The sequence below is a fragment of the Gastrolobium bilobum genome, unplaced genomic scaffold (genome assembly GCF_033153095.1).
Source record: "Gastrolobium bilobum isolate Gb01-03AN ecotype WA unplaced genomic scaffold, APGP_CSIRO_Gbil_v1 utg2195, whole genome shotgun sequence".
In the NCBI taxonomy this organism is placed as follows: Eukaryota; Viridiplantae; Streptophyta; class Magnoliopsida; order Fabales; family Fabaceae; genus Gastrolobium; species Gastrolobium bilobum.
The window spans coordinates 985800-1002646 of NW_026895782.1; the positions used below are offsets into that span (position 1 = coordinate 985800).

Consider the following 16847-nt stretch of genomic DNA (forward strand, 5'->3'; position numbering starts at 1 on the left):
TTTATGATCTTAATTTTTCCGCACTTGATCTAATTGTTTCTATTGTGTATAAACATGATTAGATCATCAAGAATAAGTTTAGAACTTACATAAGTCACTAATAACATTCCGTAGAATGAATTTAAAATACATTACAAAGGTGTTTCTTAAGGTTTTGTATATAATGCAGTATCAATGAAGTTATCTGCAATCGGTTTACAGTAGGAGGCAAAGAAAAAGCAAAGTAGAATTACAATCTTCAAATGAAACTGAATACAAATAAGAAAATGAGAAATGTAGCTAAAACGAAAACAGAAGTAACAAACTAAAGAACTTGTCATCACTTGGTAACCATTTATTCTAATAGAACTCTATGGTTTATGCAACAAAGTCATAGAGGCATTCCTTCCTGGAAAGAGAAGACTGGGAATTGAACTTGGAATCTTTGTTGCGCATGGAACAATGAGTCCATGATGTTTTCTTGGTGAATGAAACATATCTTAGCTGAGGGCAAGCTTTGTTGCAAATACCTTTCAAGTTGTGCAATTCACAGCCACAATTTTTATGGTATGGCCTCCGCTCAACCTCCATGTCGTCATGCAATGATATACTTCCTTCAAAGACACACCGAAGCATCATTTGAAATGCTCCAGTGGTCATTCTCCCCTCTTTCTTCCTCACTTGTGATGTGCTTATGAAAATATTATTGGTGATGCTGCCATATATTTCTCAAGCATATAATATATATATTTATATATATATATATATAGTGTATAGGATATGGAATGAAGAAATCAAGAGGAGAAAAGTAAATTTGTATTTATCCTTTCTCGTAAATTTCGAGACAAATTTAGTGTCGAGGCTCGTAGCTAAATTGGACACTTAACAAGACATACATCACTAGGGAAGTCTCTTATAGTGACTATAGAGAAGTAGAAACAAGCTAGTGGTTTGGCCTCTCTTCTTTGTGTTCTTTTAAACCACCAACCCCAATTTGTCTTGTAATGCACCTGAATTTGCTATTTCATTATAGCTATAGAATTCTCCAAATATAATTGTTGATCAACTTTATATAGGTGGGCGGCATCTTCTAAGCTGCAAAGATTCTGTCTTTTGCAAAATCAAAATGTGGGCACTTTACATTCAGCTTTTCAGATGCTATTATTCGAGTGCATGATAATGGTGGTTGTAACTCTCTCCGGATGAGTCCGAAATCGTGATCTTTCAGCACATGACTATGTAGAAAACTGAAGGAAATCTTAGATTTATGCGGAAGCGGTTTAGGACCTAGTACATTGGTATGCTTACCGAATCATCCTTGTTTCACAATTACCTCTCGGTGCGCAGGTCTCGTGTAGAATCTTCCCTTGTAGGATTCCTCTTCACGAACAGCTCACCTCAGTGTCGCAGCACGAACAACCTCCTTGAAGCTGGACTGTGGCAGATCTTCCAAACTATCTCTCGAGGAGGAAGGGGAAGTGTGTGGGCACTGATTAGATTATGAGCTTGCCTCTTTCTCACAAAGAAGACCTTAGAGGCTGATGACTTAAGAGGTACTATTTATATGGGTTCCAAGAAACCCTAGCTCATTGGGCTCTAGGTTCCTTGGGCTCTTCTCATACTAATAACCCATTTGGGCTTTAGTAAAAGAGCAAACCCAACAATCTCCCACTTGCTCTTTTGGATACAAACTTGAGTCGTAAAACCCAAGATCATGTAACCCATAAGTCATCATCTATCCGAAAAATACCCCATCCCTTGTCTCAAGCTAGCTTGGGGATCTACCATCTGTTATTAATCAAGGCTCCTGATAATCAACAAATGATTATCTAATTCGGTGCTACTCCACTAAAAGCCCGAACTTGAACTCCAAGATTAACAACACTTATAACATGAATATGCATCGCCCCTTTGTAAAATGTCTATAATGGATTGACAAGTTTTCTGTAACTCAATCAATTATTTATTCCATTGACTATGATAGTTTCTCTAATGGATTACATGCACTGGCCAGTGTCTTTAATATCCAAGTACTGAAACATATCAAGGGGACATATCCTACAAATTCCATGTTGTTTATCTCATAAATACCGATAATCAAATAATCTCACTCCCAAAATACCGAGTTATTGGCCGTCAATAGATCGAACCTCACTCGTTGGTAAATCAAAGAATGAAAACTATTTGATTACCTATTTATAATAAACTCAGGATTAAGAGCAATTACATAACTATAGTTAACTAGAGATTTGATACCTTATGACAGAAAAACAACCTTAATCAAATCTCTCCTTGATCCTTTCAATGTGAATGTTAACTCACACCAATATTTTACAATGATTCAGACAAAACTATTTCATAAAATATTGCAGCCTAAATATAGTGCCCAACTTTATTTAACAGCTGTGAATCCATTCATCAATTGTGAGAACCTATGATCATGTCCTCTATGAACGTATCCATATGATCATATACTCCACAATTTGATCCGGACCTTTATGTTTGTAAGTAGTGCGCAAAATAAATAAATAAAACCTTATTTATGAAATTCAGAAAATTATTTTATTGTTTCATTGTCTTACTCCAAGAGCACAATGAAACCAATAACTCCCACTTGCTTAATGCAAGTCTGGGATCCTCCTAAGACCCAAAGAAGTAACATGCCTCTCGAACACAAGTTCAGGCAAACTCTTAGTAACTGGGTCTGCAAGATCCACCTCTAATGCTATCTGAGTTTAGTGAAAAACTCATAGCTCGAGGTTGATTTTCTTGAGTCAATATCCACTTGAAATAACTGAATTTTTGAAAACTCAGCTTTTCAAGACTCCCAACCAGCATATAATCTCTCGTTCTCCAAAGATACTTGAGTACATGCTTAACAATAATCTAGTATTCCTCTAGGTTCAAAATGGTACTATCTCACTACTCCCACTGCGTGACAGATGTTTGGTTTAACGCCCAACATGATATGTGTGAGTCTACCTTTGCCAAAGCATAAGATATCTTGCTCATGCATTCTTCCTTCTTAGAAGTCTTTGGTCACTCCTTAGGAAGATGAATTTCACATCTGAGAATTATAATTCTTCTCTTAGAATTCTCATGTTGAATTTTGGGTTTTGTCAATGTAAGTAGCCTGAGGTGATGCCAACAACTTATTCTTCCGGTCTCATAAGAGTTTTATACCAAGAATATAATTGGCTTCCCCAGTACTTCCATACCAAAACACTAACTTAGCCAACTCTTTATGCTTGATATTACCTCCACATTGTTTCCAATAAGGAGCATATCATCTACATAAAGTACCAGAAAAGCTATTGTCTTCCGTTGTATCCTTTACATACAAATACACATCATTCATCAAGGTTCTCTCAAAATCAAAATTTTGATAACCTGATCAAAAATGATGTTTCAAGACCTGGATGCTTGCTTAAGTCTATGAAATAGACTTTCACAACTTGCATACCGTGTGTTCCTGCTCATTTGCTATAAACCCTTTTGGTTGTTGTATGTAGATATCCTGACATCCAACTCCCAAAATAAAATCTCATAATTGAGACTTATAGCAATTAAGAGAATCTGGATAGACTCAAGCATGGCGTCTGGCAAAAAATGCCTCCAAGCTAGCTTTGAAGGTTTTCACCTTTCTGTCCATCCTCTCTTTGCCTTTTATGTCCACATGCACCTTGTGGGTTTTACCCCTCTTGGTGTATTTACTAGGACCGAACGGAGTTGAAATACAAGTATTTCATCTCATTGTTCATAGCGTGAGCAACACTTGATCAACAACATCTTCTAGTGTATTATCGTAACTAGTAGGATCAATATCACTCAACAAGAGACAACTTGAGAGTTAACAAGGTTCTCTCCTACTACGAATGTACTGCACTAGACCTTGTGTATTTATAGGTAAAACAAATAGTGGGTCAAATGATGGATCTTCAATTTCTTGAGGATCCGATTATCCTTGATATTGTTCCTTTACATGTGATACTAATATTTCTACTAGTTTCACTTATATATTATCATGTTGAATTTCCAATCATGGTTCTCTTGTTTGTTCACTTAGAGATATATCTATCCCCTCTTGAACAATCAAGGGAACAATGGATGAAGCTTCTAGAGATTCTGGAAATTCTTGATCTGAGATAAATCTCATCGAGAATAACCTAACTTAAGAGCTTGTAATTTCTTATCTAGTCCTCCTTTAAGAAAATCATGTGAGTGCTCACTTAGATTATCTTGTCCTTAAGACTAAATAAGAAATCATCCCTAGTTCTCTTAGGGTAGCCAAAAGATATGCACACTTCCATACAAGATTCCATCTCATTTGACTGCTGTTGTAGGACGTGTGTCGTAGCACCCTAAATTCGAATATGGTTAGATCTGGGCTTGCACCCCTTCCATAATTCTTTAGGTGTCTTTACAACAAACGTTGACGGAACCAAGTTAAGAAGGTACATTTCCTTCTCTTAGGCATCTCCCTTGAACAACATTGACAAAGATGAATAACTGAACATGATCTTCACCAAGTCTAGAAATGTTTGATTTTTGCATACTGCAACTTCATTCAACTAATGCGTTCTTAGAGTTGACAGTTACGAAAACTATCCCCTCTTAAATCAGGTAAGACCTGAAATTACCAGACAGGTAGCCAAACACTTTAGTAGACCAAAGTGGTTTTTGATTTGAACACCTACATGCTTTTCTGCCTCAGACTAAACCTCTTGGAATTTCCAAAAGCTTTAGACTTATGGCGCACTTGGTTCATCTGTCCAAATCCAGAGTAAACATTCATATAATGAAGTACTCATCACCTCTTCTGGTCTGAACGCTAATTGGTCCACATACATTAGTATGTACCAGTTCCAGTTGAATAGTTGCGCAAACCTTTTTGGCCCTTGTAGGATTGCTTGGCCACTTTACCTTCAAAATAGGACTAACATGTAGCTGTTAGTTAAAAGATTCTTGAACTTTCAGTATCTCTTTTAACTAAAACATATTTTCTACTTGAGATAATGTGACTCAATCACAAAGGCCAAAGTTATGTTTCATTTGAAACTTTTATTTCTTTGGTGAAAATCCTTGTTCATCATCCTTTCCATTCAACATAACAAATTTAAAAAAGGTTATAGGACATAGGTAATAAAGACTATTTAAACAATGTACCAGAACAAACAAGACGAAGATGAACTTCGAAATATAACTGAGGAATCAATTGCATTGTCAACCCATGTTTTAACCAAAACAACTAACAAAAATTGAATTCCTCTTGAAATCTGGAACAAATAAACAGTCACCCAAAACCATAGTCTTATAAATAACTTGTCTTACTGCAAATGCAGACACAAGTTCCCATTTTCAAGCTTAAAATATCTATGTCCATTGCTGACAGGTATGCCATGTTTGAACTACTACAAAGAGTAACAAATATAATCAGTGATTCCTGAATCAATAATTCATTCACTGATCAGGCCTTGATATGCCCATGTCTGGTTCTTTTCATCACCTCTGGGCAATTTTTCTTTCAGTGTCCCTTTAGTTTGTACTTGAAGAACTTGCCTTGCGGCTTCTTCATAGCAACTGGTTTGACAACTGATAACCAAGTCATTTTGTTCTTGTTACCACCCTTGGGTTTCCCTTTGGATTTAACAAGACTCTTAGCAAAACCTGCACCGACTGCATTCTGTCTAGCAGAGCTGCTAGATGCAGCAAACATGTCATTAAGAGTCTGAAGCATTTTTACTCCACTCTTAATCATGTACACTTGCTTTTGCAAGTATTTGGAAAGACTGACAATAATATAGCAACGAACTACCATATCTGCCCTTTCTCAATCTGAGAAATGCATCTTAGTTTCCTTAAACGCTTTCTCTGCAGGTTGCTATGGCCCTCACATTGTCAGGACAAATTTTAGCTTCCATGTTTTAGAACAATATCAAAGATTTGCTTTTCACTTATTCATAGTTGGTACCATCTAGAGGTTTTCGACTCAAAATCATTTCTAAGATATTTTCTGAAAAACATATAAAGCACACAATTACAAACAAATAATGCAATAAACAAACGAAGTGCAAGTAGATTCTCATAACTACTCTTGTTTATTGTTAACAATCCTTCAGTTTATCTTTACAAGGCTTACGATGGGCAAGTCACTTGTAAAAACCAAAATTGTTATTTGGGCCTTCAGTGCCATTGCCAGAGCCTCGATGGGAGGGTTAACAATTTTACCAAAGTTGAATGTAATTAACCATTGTTTAATTTCAAAATTATCCTTAGTGTCTAAGCATTGCCGACGATGGGCCGTACAATACTTTACTAAAATTTTGAAATTATTAAGATTTAATCTAGTGAAATCTGATTATCCTTATCCGATGGGGCTTCAGCGATAACCATTTCACTAATAAACCCACAAATGGAGCCCGCAGGTTTTAAAATTATTTAATTTTTAAAACCTTCACTCATTCAACATTTTTGTTTGAGAATTTTCATAAGCCCTGTCGAATTCATTGTTTAATTTCAAAATTATCTTTAATAACTTAGTATTATCGACGATGGGCCATACAATACTTTATTAAAATTTTGAAATTATTAAGGCCTAATAAAATCCAATCATGCTAATCCGTTGGGGCCTCACATGATTATTTTATTGATAGGCCCTCAATGCGCCTGGAGGTTAAATTAATTTCTTAATTTAAATCTCCTCCCATAATTATTTAGGTCCAATCTAATAAAATTCAATCATGCTTATTCGATGAGACTTCACATGATTATTTTATTAATGGTCCTTATAATGCGCTTGAAGGTTAAATTAATTTCTTAATTTAAATCTCCTTCCATTCAACATAAGCAACATTTTCTAATTTCCAAGAATTATTTAATTGAGAGTATCCTTTGTTTGATTTCAAAAACTATATAAGTAAGAGCACCGATAAACGTGCACTAAGCTTAACATAATTTTGAAAGCATTAAGGTCCTGAAATCCGGTCACTTTACGTCAGCGTGTGCTCCAAACAATCATGATACATGAATGTTGTATGCAGCGTGTGTTATTCCATGACCATTTCAGAAAACCCACAAATTACTCGCAAAATAAAAGAATTCTCTTAGGAAATTTTCTCTAATTATTTTTCTAGATTTAAATCATCCAAATAGCTGATTTAATTATTAATCTAGATTGCAACAATCATAATAATTATCATTTATGAGGATAATTTGAAATCAAAATAATTTCCATAACGATTATTTGTCTTGATGTTAATTATCCAAAATTAATTAATTCAATTATTAATCTAGATTTTTAATAAAAATCATAATAATTATTAATTAATTTCTTAGGATGATTTAAAATCAAAATAATCCCATAATAACTATCATACTAGTCGCTGAAGACATAATAGCTATTATGCTCATGCAATCATACAAGTTATGCAACAATATGGCACCACCTATTCTATATGGCATGTTATCGCAATAAAGCATGTTATCAATCATATAATTTATACCAATCAATAAAAGCATTAAATAATAAAATCTAATTACTTTAATCCATGGCCTTCCTATTTTAAAGAAAATAAAATAAAATAAAATAATACAACTTTGGAATTCGAAATTCGCCTAGCCCATAGTATCTGTCTCAAGCCCCTTTAGGGTTTCATGGGCCCAAAAGCCCAAAGACCCAATCCTTTGGCGAGAAACCCTAGGACGCGAAAGAGAAACCCTAGCCGTCAGGTCTGCCGCGCCGTCACCCGAAGTCAAATCAAGCTGAAACTCCAGGGGAAGGACCGCCACGTAGAGACGAGTGCACCGCCGCCGGAATCACCCAAAAAGGTGGCCGGACGCTCCCTCACTCTCCCATTCTTTGCCGGAGAGTGGCGGCCACTCTCAGAATCTTGTGAAGGCGCGTGGTGGCGCGTGTAAACTCAGATGGCAGTAAGCCAGCCACCGTTGCGTTCGTCTTTCCGTCCTCTTTCCAACCATATATAGATCGCCTCATTCCGAGATCGGGAAGACCTCGAAAAGTCTCCGACAGTTCTGACTGCGCATCTTACTCGCGGTTTCTCGATCTTGAACTTTTACAAAATATTTGAAAAATACACAGAAATTCCAAAAATAAACAAAAACAGCAAGGAGGAAACCTAATCATATGGGATTAGCCTCCTTGTTACAAATCGAGAAATACACGAGAGATCCTAACCATGGATTAAAGCATTTTTACCGATTAAAATTTAAACTTTTATGAAAATGAATTATAAAATACACATGCTAGATTCATACCATAATCCTAGAACCCTAGGTGCCACATTTCAAGAAGCAAAACTAATTACATGAATAGTGAAACTAGATTCACATACCAATGTACAGCCAAGGCTCTGATACCAATTGAAGGAAATCTTAGATTTATGCGGAAGCGGTTTAGGACCTAGTACATTGGTATGCTTACCGAATCATCCTTGTTTCACAATTACCTCTCGGTGCGCAGGTCTCGTGTAGAATCTTCCCTTGTAGGATTCCTCTTCACGAACAGCTCACCTCAGTGCCGCAGCACGAACAACCTCCTTGAAGCTGGACTGTGGCAGATCTTCCAAACTATCTCTCGAGGAGGAAGGGGAAGTGTGTGGGCACTGATTAGATTATGAGCTTGCCTCTTTCTCACAAAGAAGACCTTAGAGGCTGATGACTTAAGAGGTACTATTTATATGGGTTCCAAGAAACCCTAGCTCATTGGGCTCTAGGTTCCTTGGGCTCTTCTCATACTAATAACCCATTTGGGCTTTAGTAAAAGAGCAAACCCAACAAATTTATCATCGGAACAGGTGACTCTGTGCAAGGAAGTAGCAAAATCTCCATTTGGCATATACTTATAAATTAAAAATTTCTCATGCTCATTCTCCAAGCAGTGCCCCAAGAGGGGGACCAATCTTGCATGTGAAACCTTGCTTAGTAGTAGTCCTAATTCCACCATGTATGATTCTTTCTTAAATAAATTTAAATCTACCTTTTTTACAACCGCTGTTACACCACCTTCCAAGGTTCCCCAGAAGAGGTCTCCAGAATGACCGTGTTTGATTAAATTTTCTTCAGCAAAGTTAGCAGTCAAATGAAGCATTTGCTCATATGAAAATGATTCTCCCGTGCCAGCTACAAACACAGGGTCCTTTGGAGGTGTAGGATTTTCCACTTCTGGAACAGGTCCCACATTTGCTGTCCCCCTTTGAATTCCGATGCTATTATGACCACTACATTGTTTTAGAAGCAGCATGAGCATGAGGACCAATACCAGAAGCACAATAAAGCCAAGCCCACCAAATATACCTGCCAGTATGAATATCTCTCGTTTGTTGTTCCCGGACTCAGAATCTAGCAAGGGCGATTGCGTTGGTTCTTTGACACCGGGACTAAAGGGTAATGCTCTCTCAACATAAAACACTCTACAATCCTCTAAATCCCTCTGGTTTGGAATCATCCGTAGGCAATTTCTATCAAGAGTAAAACTAGTACTAAATTTAAAACGACCAACATGCACCTCGCCTTGGAAATAATTACCGGACAAATCAATTGTTTTAAATTTGCTAGGCATTGTAATCAGAGGTCCATAGAACAAATTGTTTGAGAGTGAATGTGGCACCAGCATAATTAACATTGCTTGAACTAGTGAGTTTAGGCAAGGGTCCAGTGAGGGTGTTGTTGGATACATCGAGAAAGTGCAAGTTGGGCCCGGAAAACAACGTAGCAGGAAGAGCACCATCAAAGGCATTCTCACTGAGAATGAGCATTTGAATCTTGGAAAACAAAAGATCTGGCAATGACCCAGATAGAGAATTCTTGCTAAGATCAAGTTTAACCAAGTTGTAAAGGTTACCCAGTTGAGGAGGAACCGAAGCAGTGAGGCCATTATCTGAAAGATTCAAAATTTGGAGATTAGAAAGGGCACCCAGATGAGGTGGAATGGACCCAGATAAAAAATTGGAAGAAAGATCAAGCCTTGTGAGATTAACAAGAAAAGAGAAAGAGTTAGGCACTGGTCCTGTCAACGAATTGTTAGAGAGATCAAGAACCGATAGCCCAGACAACCTTCCAAGTTCCGAAGGCATTCTACCAGTGAGACTATTGTCTGAGAGAATCAGAGTTTTCAACCCATTCAAACCCCCACGCGACCCAGGAATCGGACCGGTGAGCCAGCAAGACCGGAGATCAAGCTTTTCGAGTTCCCATTGGATTGTTAGACTCTAGATTTGGTCCTAATTGTAGTTTTTCTATCCCCTTGAAATTCCCACTCAGGGTCAGTTTGGTATGGGAGTAAAAAATGGGGGTGAAAAGTCTTTGGATGAGTTTTAAATATAATTTTAGTAATAAAACAAAGGGTTAAGTTAATCTCATGCAGCATAAGATAGAGAATTTTTTCTACTGATCCTTCGATATCCGTGCTTGTCTTTTTTCTTTTTTCTTTTAAATCAATGGGGCCTACATATGTTGAGTCTATGACATAAGATATCTATCACCTACAACATAAGAATAATAATTCCCTAAAACAAATCATTGAAGTTTTCACCTTCGTTTTTAACCCCATTCCGAACTGATCAGAGGTAATGTTTTCTGTAAGATAATTCCTCCAAACTGTAATCTGAGTCCGAGAGAAATTCTTGTTAAGACAAGATAAGGATAATTCTGGGGTTGTGGAAGTCCATGTAAATTTGGTATTATGAGTGATGACTTTGTTTATTATAAGGCCAATGATGGTGAGTGAGTCCTTCTTAAGTTGATTTTCTTGGCATTGATGTAGGGTTCACTTCTAGAAGTGTAAGCAGGAGTGGCCATGACATCATCTCAAATAGCAGTAACTCATCAGCCTTCATATCTGTCATTTCTAGAAGTGAGGGTGAGATCTTGCAATCTTCCAATTTGAAAAGCTTCAGCTACAGTGAACTAAGAGCAGCCACAAGAATATTTCGCCCAGATAGTGTCTTAGGGGAGGGTGGATTTGGTTATGTTTTTAAGGGCTGGATTGATGAGCATTCACTTGCCGCTACCAAACCAGGAATCGACATGATTGTTGCTGTAAAGAGGCTTAACCAAGAGGACTTCCAGGGTCACAAAGAATGGTTGGTCAGTATCAATTCTTCTCTGGATACTCCTTCAGTTTTGTCGCAACCGTATCGCGACGTGACGACGAGAGAATATTGAATGATTAAAACAATGAAGTCGCCACCAAGGTTTATTTAGGAAAAACATTGGAAAAACCTTTTATTTAAGACAAATGGTCTTTGACAGCAGAAATGGATTCGGGAGTAGATTACGAGTAGGGAAGGTATTAGCACCCTACACCGTCCGTTAAAAAACGGTTACCTTATATTAACTGTGCAAATTATTGATAATATTTTAAATATTTATTTCATCCTAAATAAATAAAATTGATCGTTGGAAAAGAAAACTAATTTTGAAATTTTATTTTTGTGCTTGACAGGAAGAGTCCCGCTCCCACGTATCCCTCGGTACAATAGGGAACTCAAAGCTACGTCGTTCTGTAGAAAATATTTGTGTGTTGATTGATTTTAGTTTTGAAAGTAGTTTTAAAGAAAATAATTTTGAAAGTTTTGGATTTGATGGTTTCGGAATATCAAACTGTCGCAGCTAAAATAATCCGCAATGATAATTGTAGGATTAACAAGCTGTCTCAACTCAGCTAATCCTTTCTTTTTAAAAGAATAATAATATTTATATTATTATTTTTTGTTATCGTAAATTTTAGAATGAATTTGATTTAATTTTGAATCACCAAGCCGTCGCGGCAAAAATGAGTCAAAACAAAATGTGTGGGGTTAACAAGCCGTCAAGGCTCAGCTGACTCCCATTTCAATTGATATCGAACTAATTTTTTATTCTTTGTGTTTCAGATTAACCTAAAATCAATAATTTTAAATAAAAAATGATGATTGTTTGTTTATTTATTTATTATTTCTAAAATCATCGGACTGTCACAGTCGAAATGATCCTAAAAAATATACAGAATTAGCAAGATGTCACATCTTAGCTAACCCCTATTTTTATAATTTATGAATTATTTTTAAATCAATATATATATATTTAACAAATGAAAATAATGATAAGAAAGTTGTTAATCATGTAGACTAGACACACAAAATTCTACACAAACAAAAAGTATAACATCAATCACTGACAGTTCAATTTTTACTTTCATTATAATTATTATTATTTTTCAAATTGGAACCTAATGCTACCGACAACAAACTCTAATTGTAAATTCAGCCTAAGGTCCACAAAGTGTATAGTAGTTTACGAAGGAAAACAAGAACAGTAATAAAGTAAACTAAAAGAAAAGGAACTAGGCTTAATTTTTTGTTTTCTCACGGCATAATAAAATGGGTGAAGTTTGTCTATCTTCTAGCCTTTTTTAGCGCATGCAATGAAACATTTTTTCATGAATCTCTTTAGTATTTTTTTATTTATTTGATTTATCATTATATGGTTCCATCCAAGCATGATAACTTAAAGATGATGGTTAAAGGAAGGCTGATTGGGCTATTTGTAACGTGGTGAGGATGTCTTTTTACCATATCCGCTTTTTTTCTTGCTTTAATTATTTTATTCAAAATATCTAACTTAGCAAGAGCTTGCACAGTGAAACCAATTCCCTCACATGGAAACACGTTACATGTAGATGGAAAAAAGTAAGATAAATAATTAAACAAATAACAGTAGAAGTATTTAAAAAGCGGTAACCAGTGGGTTTGGCTGGAGTGCAAAATATGGCGGACCTCATGATACAGCAGCGGCAGCGATGTATTGGTGCAGTAGTTCACACAGTGCAGGCGGAACTTGCGATGGCTGGTTTGACAGAGACGATTTTTCTAGTTTGCTTTGAGGTTATAGGCTCTTCGTTCCTCCTAGAAACTATCCTCAAAGTTTATCTCCTATGATTTGCATTTCTGAGTTTCTTATTTTTTTTTCTCCCTGAGTTCTGTCTCTCTCCTCCCCTGATCTGTATGTATATCCTTGGTATTTATAGAGAGCGATTCCAAGAGCTTTCTTCGCATGTGGGTTTCCTACCTCTCTGCCTTATTCAAATCATGCAAGCTTTTTGATTTAACAGTGCGGCCCTTACTGCTTTATCCTACCGCCATGCCTCCACCGCCCCAAACTCTGCTTTCTATAGTACCCTCAGCTTTTCTTTTCTCCAAAATAATCCAACAATTATGTTCCCAGACATAGGGAGCAAGTGAAATGATAAAAAAAACAATAATGAGTGATGGGTGTGGTCAGACTTCACGTGTAAGGCAAAGAACCTGTGTTTATTTTTTTTATTTTTATATATTATTTTTTATTTTATTTTATTGTGGGAGGACAAAATTGAGTGATTACAAGTTTCCTCTCTAATGCATATTATTCTGGCTTCAAACTTTATTTCATTGTATATTAACAAAATTCTAGGCAACTACTAGCTTTTTTTGGATACTCTTTCATTTTCCCGGTATGATCCCGTTTGGGGGATTCTCTGTGGAACTGTATGTTTGTTCTCATTTGATCTTATTGGCATTGTTGGCCAATTCCTGTAACTTCAATAGCTCACTTTGGAAGGACTTGACTATGACACTAAAGTTCAATCATTTTCTAAAATTGATTGATGTTCTTCTTGTTTTGTATTGTTTGACTCACAGGCTGAAATCAACTATCTTGGGCAACTGCAGCATTCTAATCTTGTCAAGTTAATAGGATACTACTTCGAGGATGAGCATCGGCTTCTGGTTTATGAATTTATGCCTAAGGGCAGCATGGAGAATCATCTGTTCAGAAGTTACTACCTTCTATTTTAGTCGAATAATTCTTTGTTCCTTTTTGTTCCCATTAAAAGAGTTTTTTTATTATTATTTTTTGTAATAATTTAAAGTTCAATTGTAAGTTCTAATACTAATGTTGCCTGAAATCATCATTAATACAAGAGGTTCTTATTATCAGCCATTTCTCTTGGAGTTTACGATTGAAAATAGCCCTTAAGGCTGCAAGATGTCTTGTTTTTCTCCATAGTACAGAACCTAAAGTCATATACCGTGACTTTAAAACTTCAAATATCCTACTTGATACTGTATGTACATAATTGCAACTTGAGCATGTCCTGTTATGGTTGAATATGATGGATTTATTACTTGATTACTAAAATGCTTCATCCCATGGTGCTTTGCAGAACTATAAGGCCAAACTCTCTGATTTTGGGTTGGCCAGAGATGGGCCAACTGGTGATAAAAGCCATGTCTCTACTAGGGTCATCGGAACCCGTGGATACGTGGCACCAGAGTATCTTGTAACAGGTATTATCTCTGGTGTATGTCAAATTGTATTCCTAATTAGTTTTTGGGGTTTCTTGCACCGGTTTTGCCTCTCATTAAGTATGTTGTTTTGGTTGATAGACTATATTATCACATAATTTTTTATGGTCATTTTCTTTGTCTAGTACTCAAATTTTCTAAAGTGATGTTTACACATTATTCTATCAGTAGGGTTTTAATCATCCTTTCATGTATAATACCAAGCTTCGCCACATTATCACTTTTCTTTGGATACATTTGCACAATCCGGCAATCCTTATATCTTAAAATATTCTGTTTCAATTATCATTGATAGAGATTGTTTCCGTCTCTCATGATTTGTGAATTTACTGGGTTTCAGCAGCTTTTAGTTTTACATATTAATATGCAAACAAGGAAGTGATGCCTGTTATATTTTCATAACTGGAATTTTTTTTGTTTTGCTAGGTCATCTCACTGCAAAGAGTGATGTATATAGTTTCGGAGTAGTTCTTCTCAAAATAATATCAGGAAGACGAGCTATAGACAAGAACCAACAACCTGGAGAACATAACCTAGTTGAATGGGCCAAACCTTACCTATCTAACAAATGCCGAGTTTTTCGAGTAATGGATCCGCGTCTTGAGGGACAATATTCCCATACTCGAGCTCAAGCAGCAGCCACACTTGCTTTGCAATGTCTTGCTGCAGAACCTAAAAGCAGGCCAAATATGGATGAAGTGGTCAGAGCATTGGAGCTGCTTCAGGAATCAAAGGACATGCAGACAAGAAATGGTGTTCAGAAAGAGCATCGCGAAAGCAGTTCTGTACTCGGCCATCCCAATGTCCGCCCTATAGCTGACAAAGGTAGTGCAGATGCTCCCAGAAAGGCTTCTGCTTATCCTAGGCCTTCTGCTTCTCTCCTTCAAACTTGAGAGAGTTTTGTGATGTGGCTAGTTGTAGGAAGAACGTAAAAAGTTCAGAGATATAGGTTTGGCTTGAACCATAATTATGTTAGCTATGTATAGTTTTTGTTATTTATATCTTGGTATTTTTAGCTACACTAGAAATTATTTTCTTCTTGTGATCCTGATTGCTAGTCATGAGAGTCTAATATGGATCCTTAAGGTGTTCATTGCTTTTGAACAATGTATACATATACAACTGCAATATTGCCTATGTGGATGATGCTCTACTTTTTCATCTTGCTTTTAGTATATGAAAAAGTAATTGCAAATTGTGGTCCAAAACTTTTCTAGTAGCATTGCTAATAGCCTTTCTATTGGCCACTTCTGATTCTTTGAATTTTTTTTAGCGAGTCTATCACAATTATCTATGGTGATAAGCATCTAGGGAAGTTGAATCAGGTGTCTGTTTCCACCCTCAATCTCAGTCAAACCAGATTAGTTGGGTAATTGATGAAATAATGAAGAAATAAGAGTCAAAATTAAATAAAGCTATTTGAAAGGATTTGATCAAGAGTATATATTTTGGCTTCTGTTCTTAGAAGGTTATCAACATCTTCTGTTTTATTTGAACTTTCCCCCTACATGAATTGTTTGGAAAAGAAAATTTGTCCACCTTTATTTTCCAAAAAAGAAACAATTTGTCTAGCTCCAAATACAAGTTTTTCAACTTGTTTGTAATTGCAATACTTCAGATATTCCAACCTTGAAAACACATGTTCCCGATCAAATTGTAGACATATATATTTTCCATAGAGTGAGGTTCTTGACATTACTATCAGTAAAATCCTTCTTAACAACTCAATAATTACTAAACCATGGTGTAGATTTGAGAAAAGATTGACCACTAAATCATTGATACCATTAATCCAAGTTTTTGTGCTTGTTTTATAGTGATACCTAAAGTTCAAAACAGAGAAAAATATCATCAAGTCTATTAGTATATATTACATACCACTTTTTCTTTGATCTTTTTTTTTTGGGAAACCTTCTTTGATATTTTCAGTATCAGAAAGTGTTCCTAATCCATCTCAAACAACCGTACTGCCTCTTTGATTCTGCAGATGGAGTCTGCACCTCTTTGACTTTCTTGGATGCATGTTTTGCATCAACAACATCCTTTAATGTCTAGCCATGATCTGATTTCAAATCATTTTTATCACTAGCTTAGGCTTCATGAAGTTGTTTTTTTACATACCAATCGGTGTTCGAAGTCCTAAGAACCTTACTAATTTCATTTTAGGTTTGAGCCTCCCCACCATCCTAGGAATTGCGACTCTCTAGAATGAAACCCACTACCCTCTGTACAGGTCAAACTCGGAAGCACTAGACCAATATCTCTTGATTATGAAGTTGTTTTTTTCCAATTGGTTTCTGTTTTATCCATATAACTAACTCTCTTGTGCCAAGCTTGACTTCAATCCAAAATTTGTATAGCCCATTGGGCCCAAACCAGTCTAACAATGTAACACCTGACAACTTGCAAGGATCAACGACTGTCCCCACACACTAACACGAGACTTTTCAGCGTGCTTTGTCCTCACTCGCACACTTCCCGGGAAAACTTCCCAGGAAGTCACCCATCCCTGAATTGCTCCAAGTCAAG

At 36.3% G+C, this 16847-nt stretch overlaps 1 protein-coding gene and 1 pseudogene across 1 annotated transcript; one reads left to right on the forward strand and one right to left on the reverse strand.

Annotated features, from left to right (window-relative positions):
* Positions 1–922: 922 nt before the first annotated feature.
* LOC133295839 (probable LRR receptor-like serine/threonine-protein kinase At2g16250) lies at positions 923–10070 on the reverse strand (annotated as a pseudogene).
* A 608-nt stretch (positions 10071–10678) lies between these two features.
* LOC133295840 (receptor-like cytoplasmic kinase 176) lies at positions 10679–15211 on the forward strand. The gene is made up of 6 exons (XM_061494700.1): positions 10679–10715; positions 10760–11082; positions 13653–13788; positions 13935–14077; positions 14177–14300; positions 14745–15211. The coding sequence occupies exons 1-6, from the start codon at positions 10679–10681 to the stop codon at positions 15209–15211; spliced, it is 1230 nt and encodes a 409-aa protein (XP_061350684.1).
* Positions 15212–16847: the final 1636 nt, after the last annotated feature.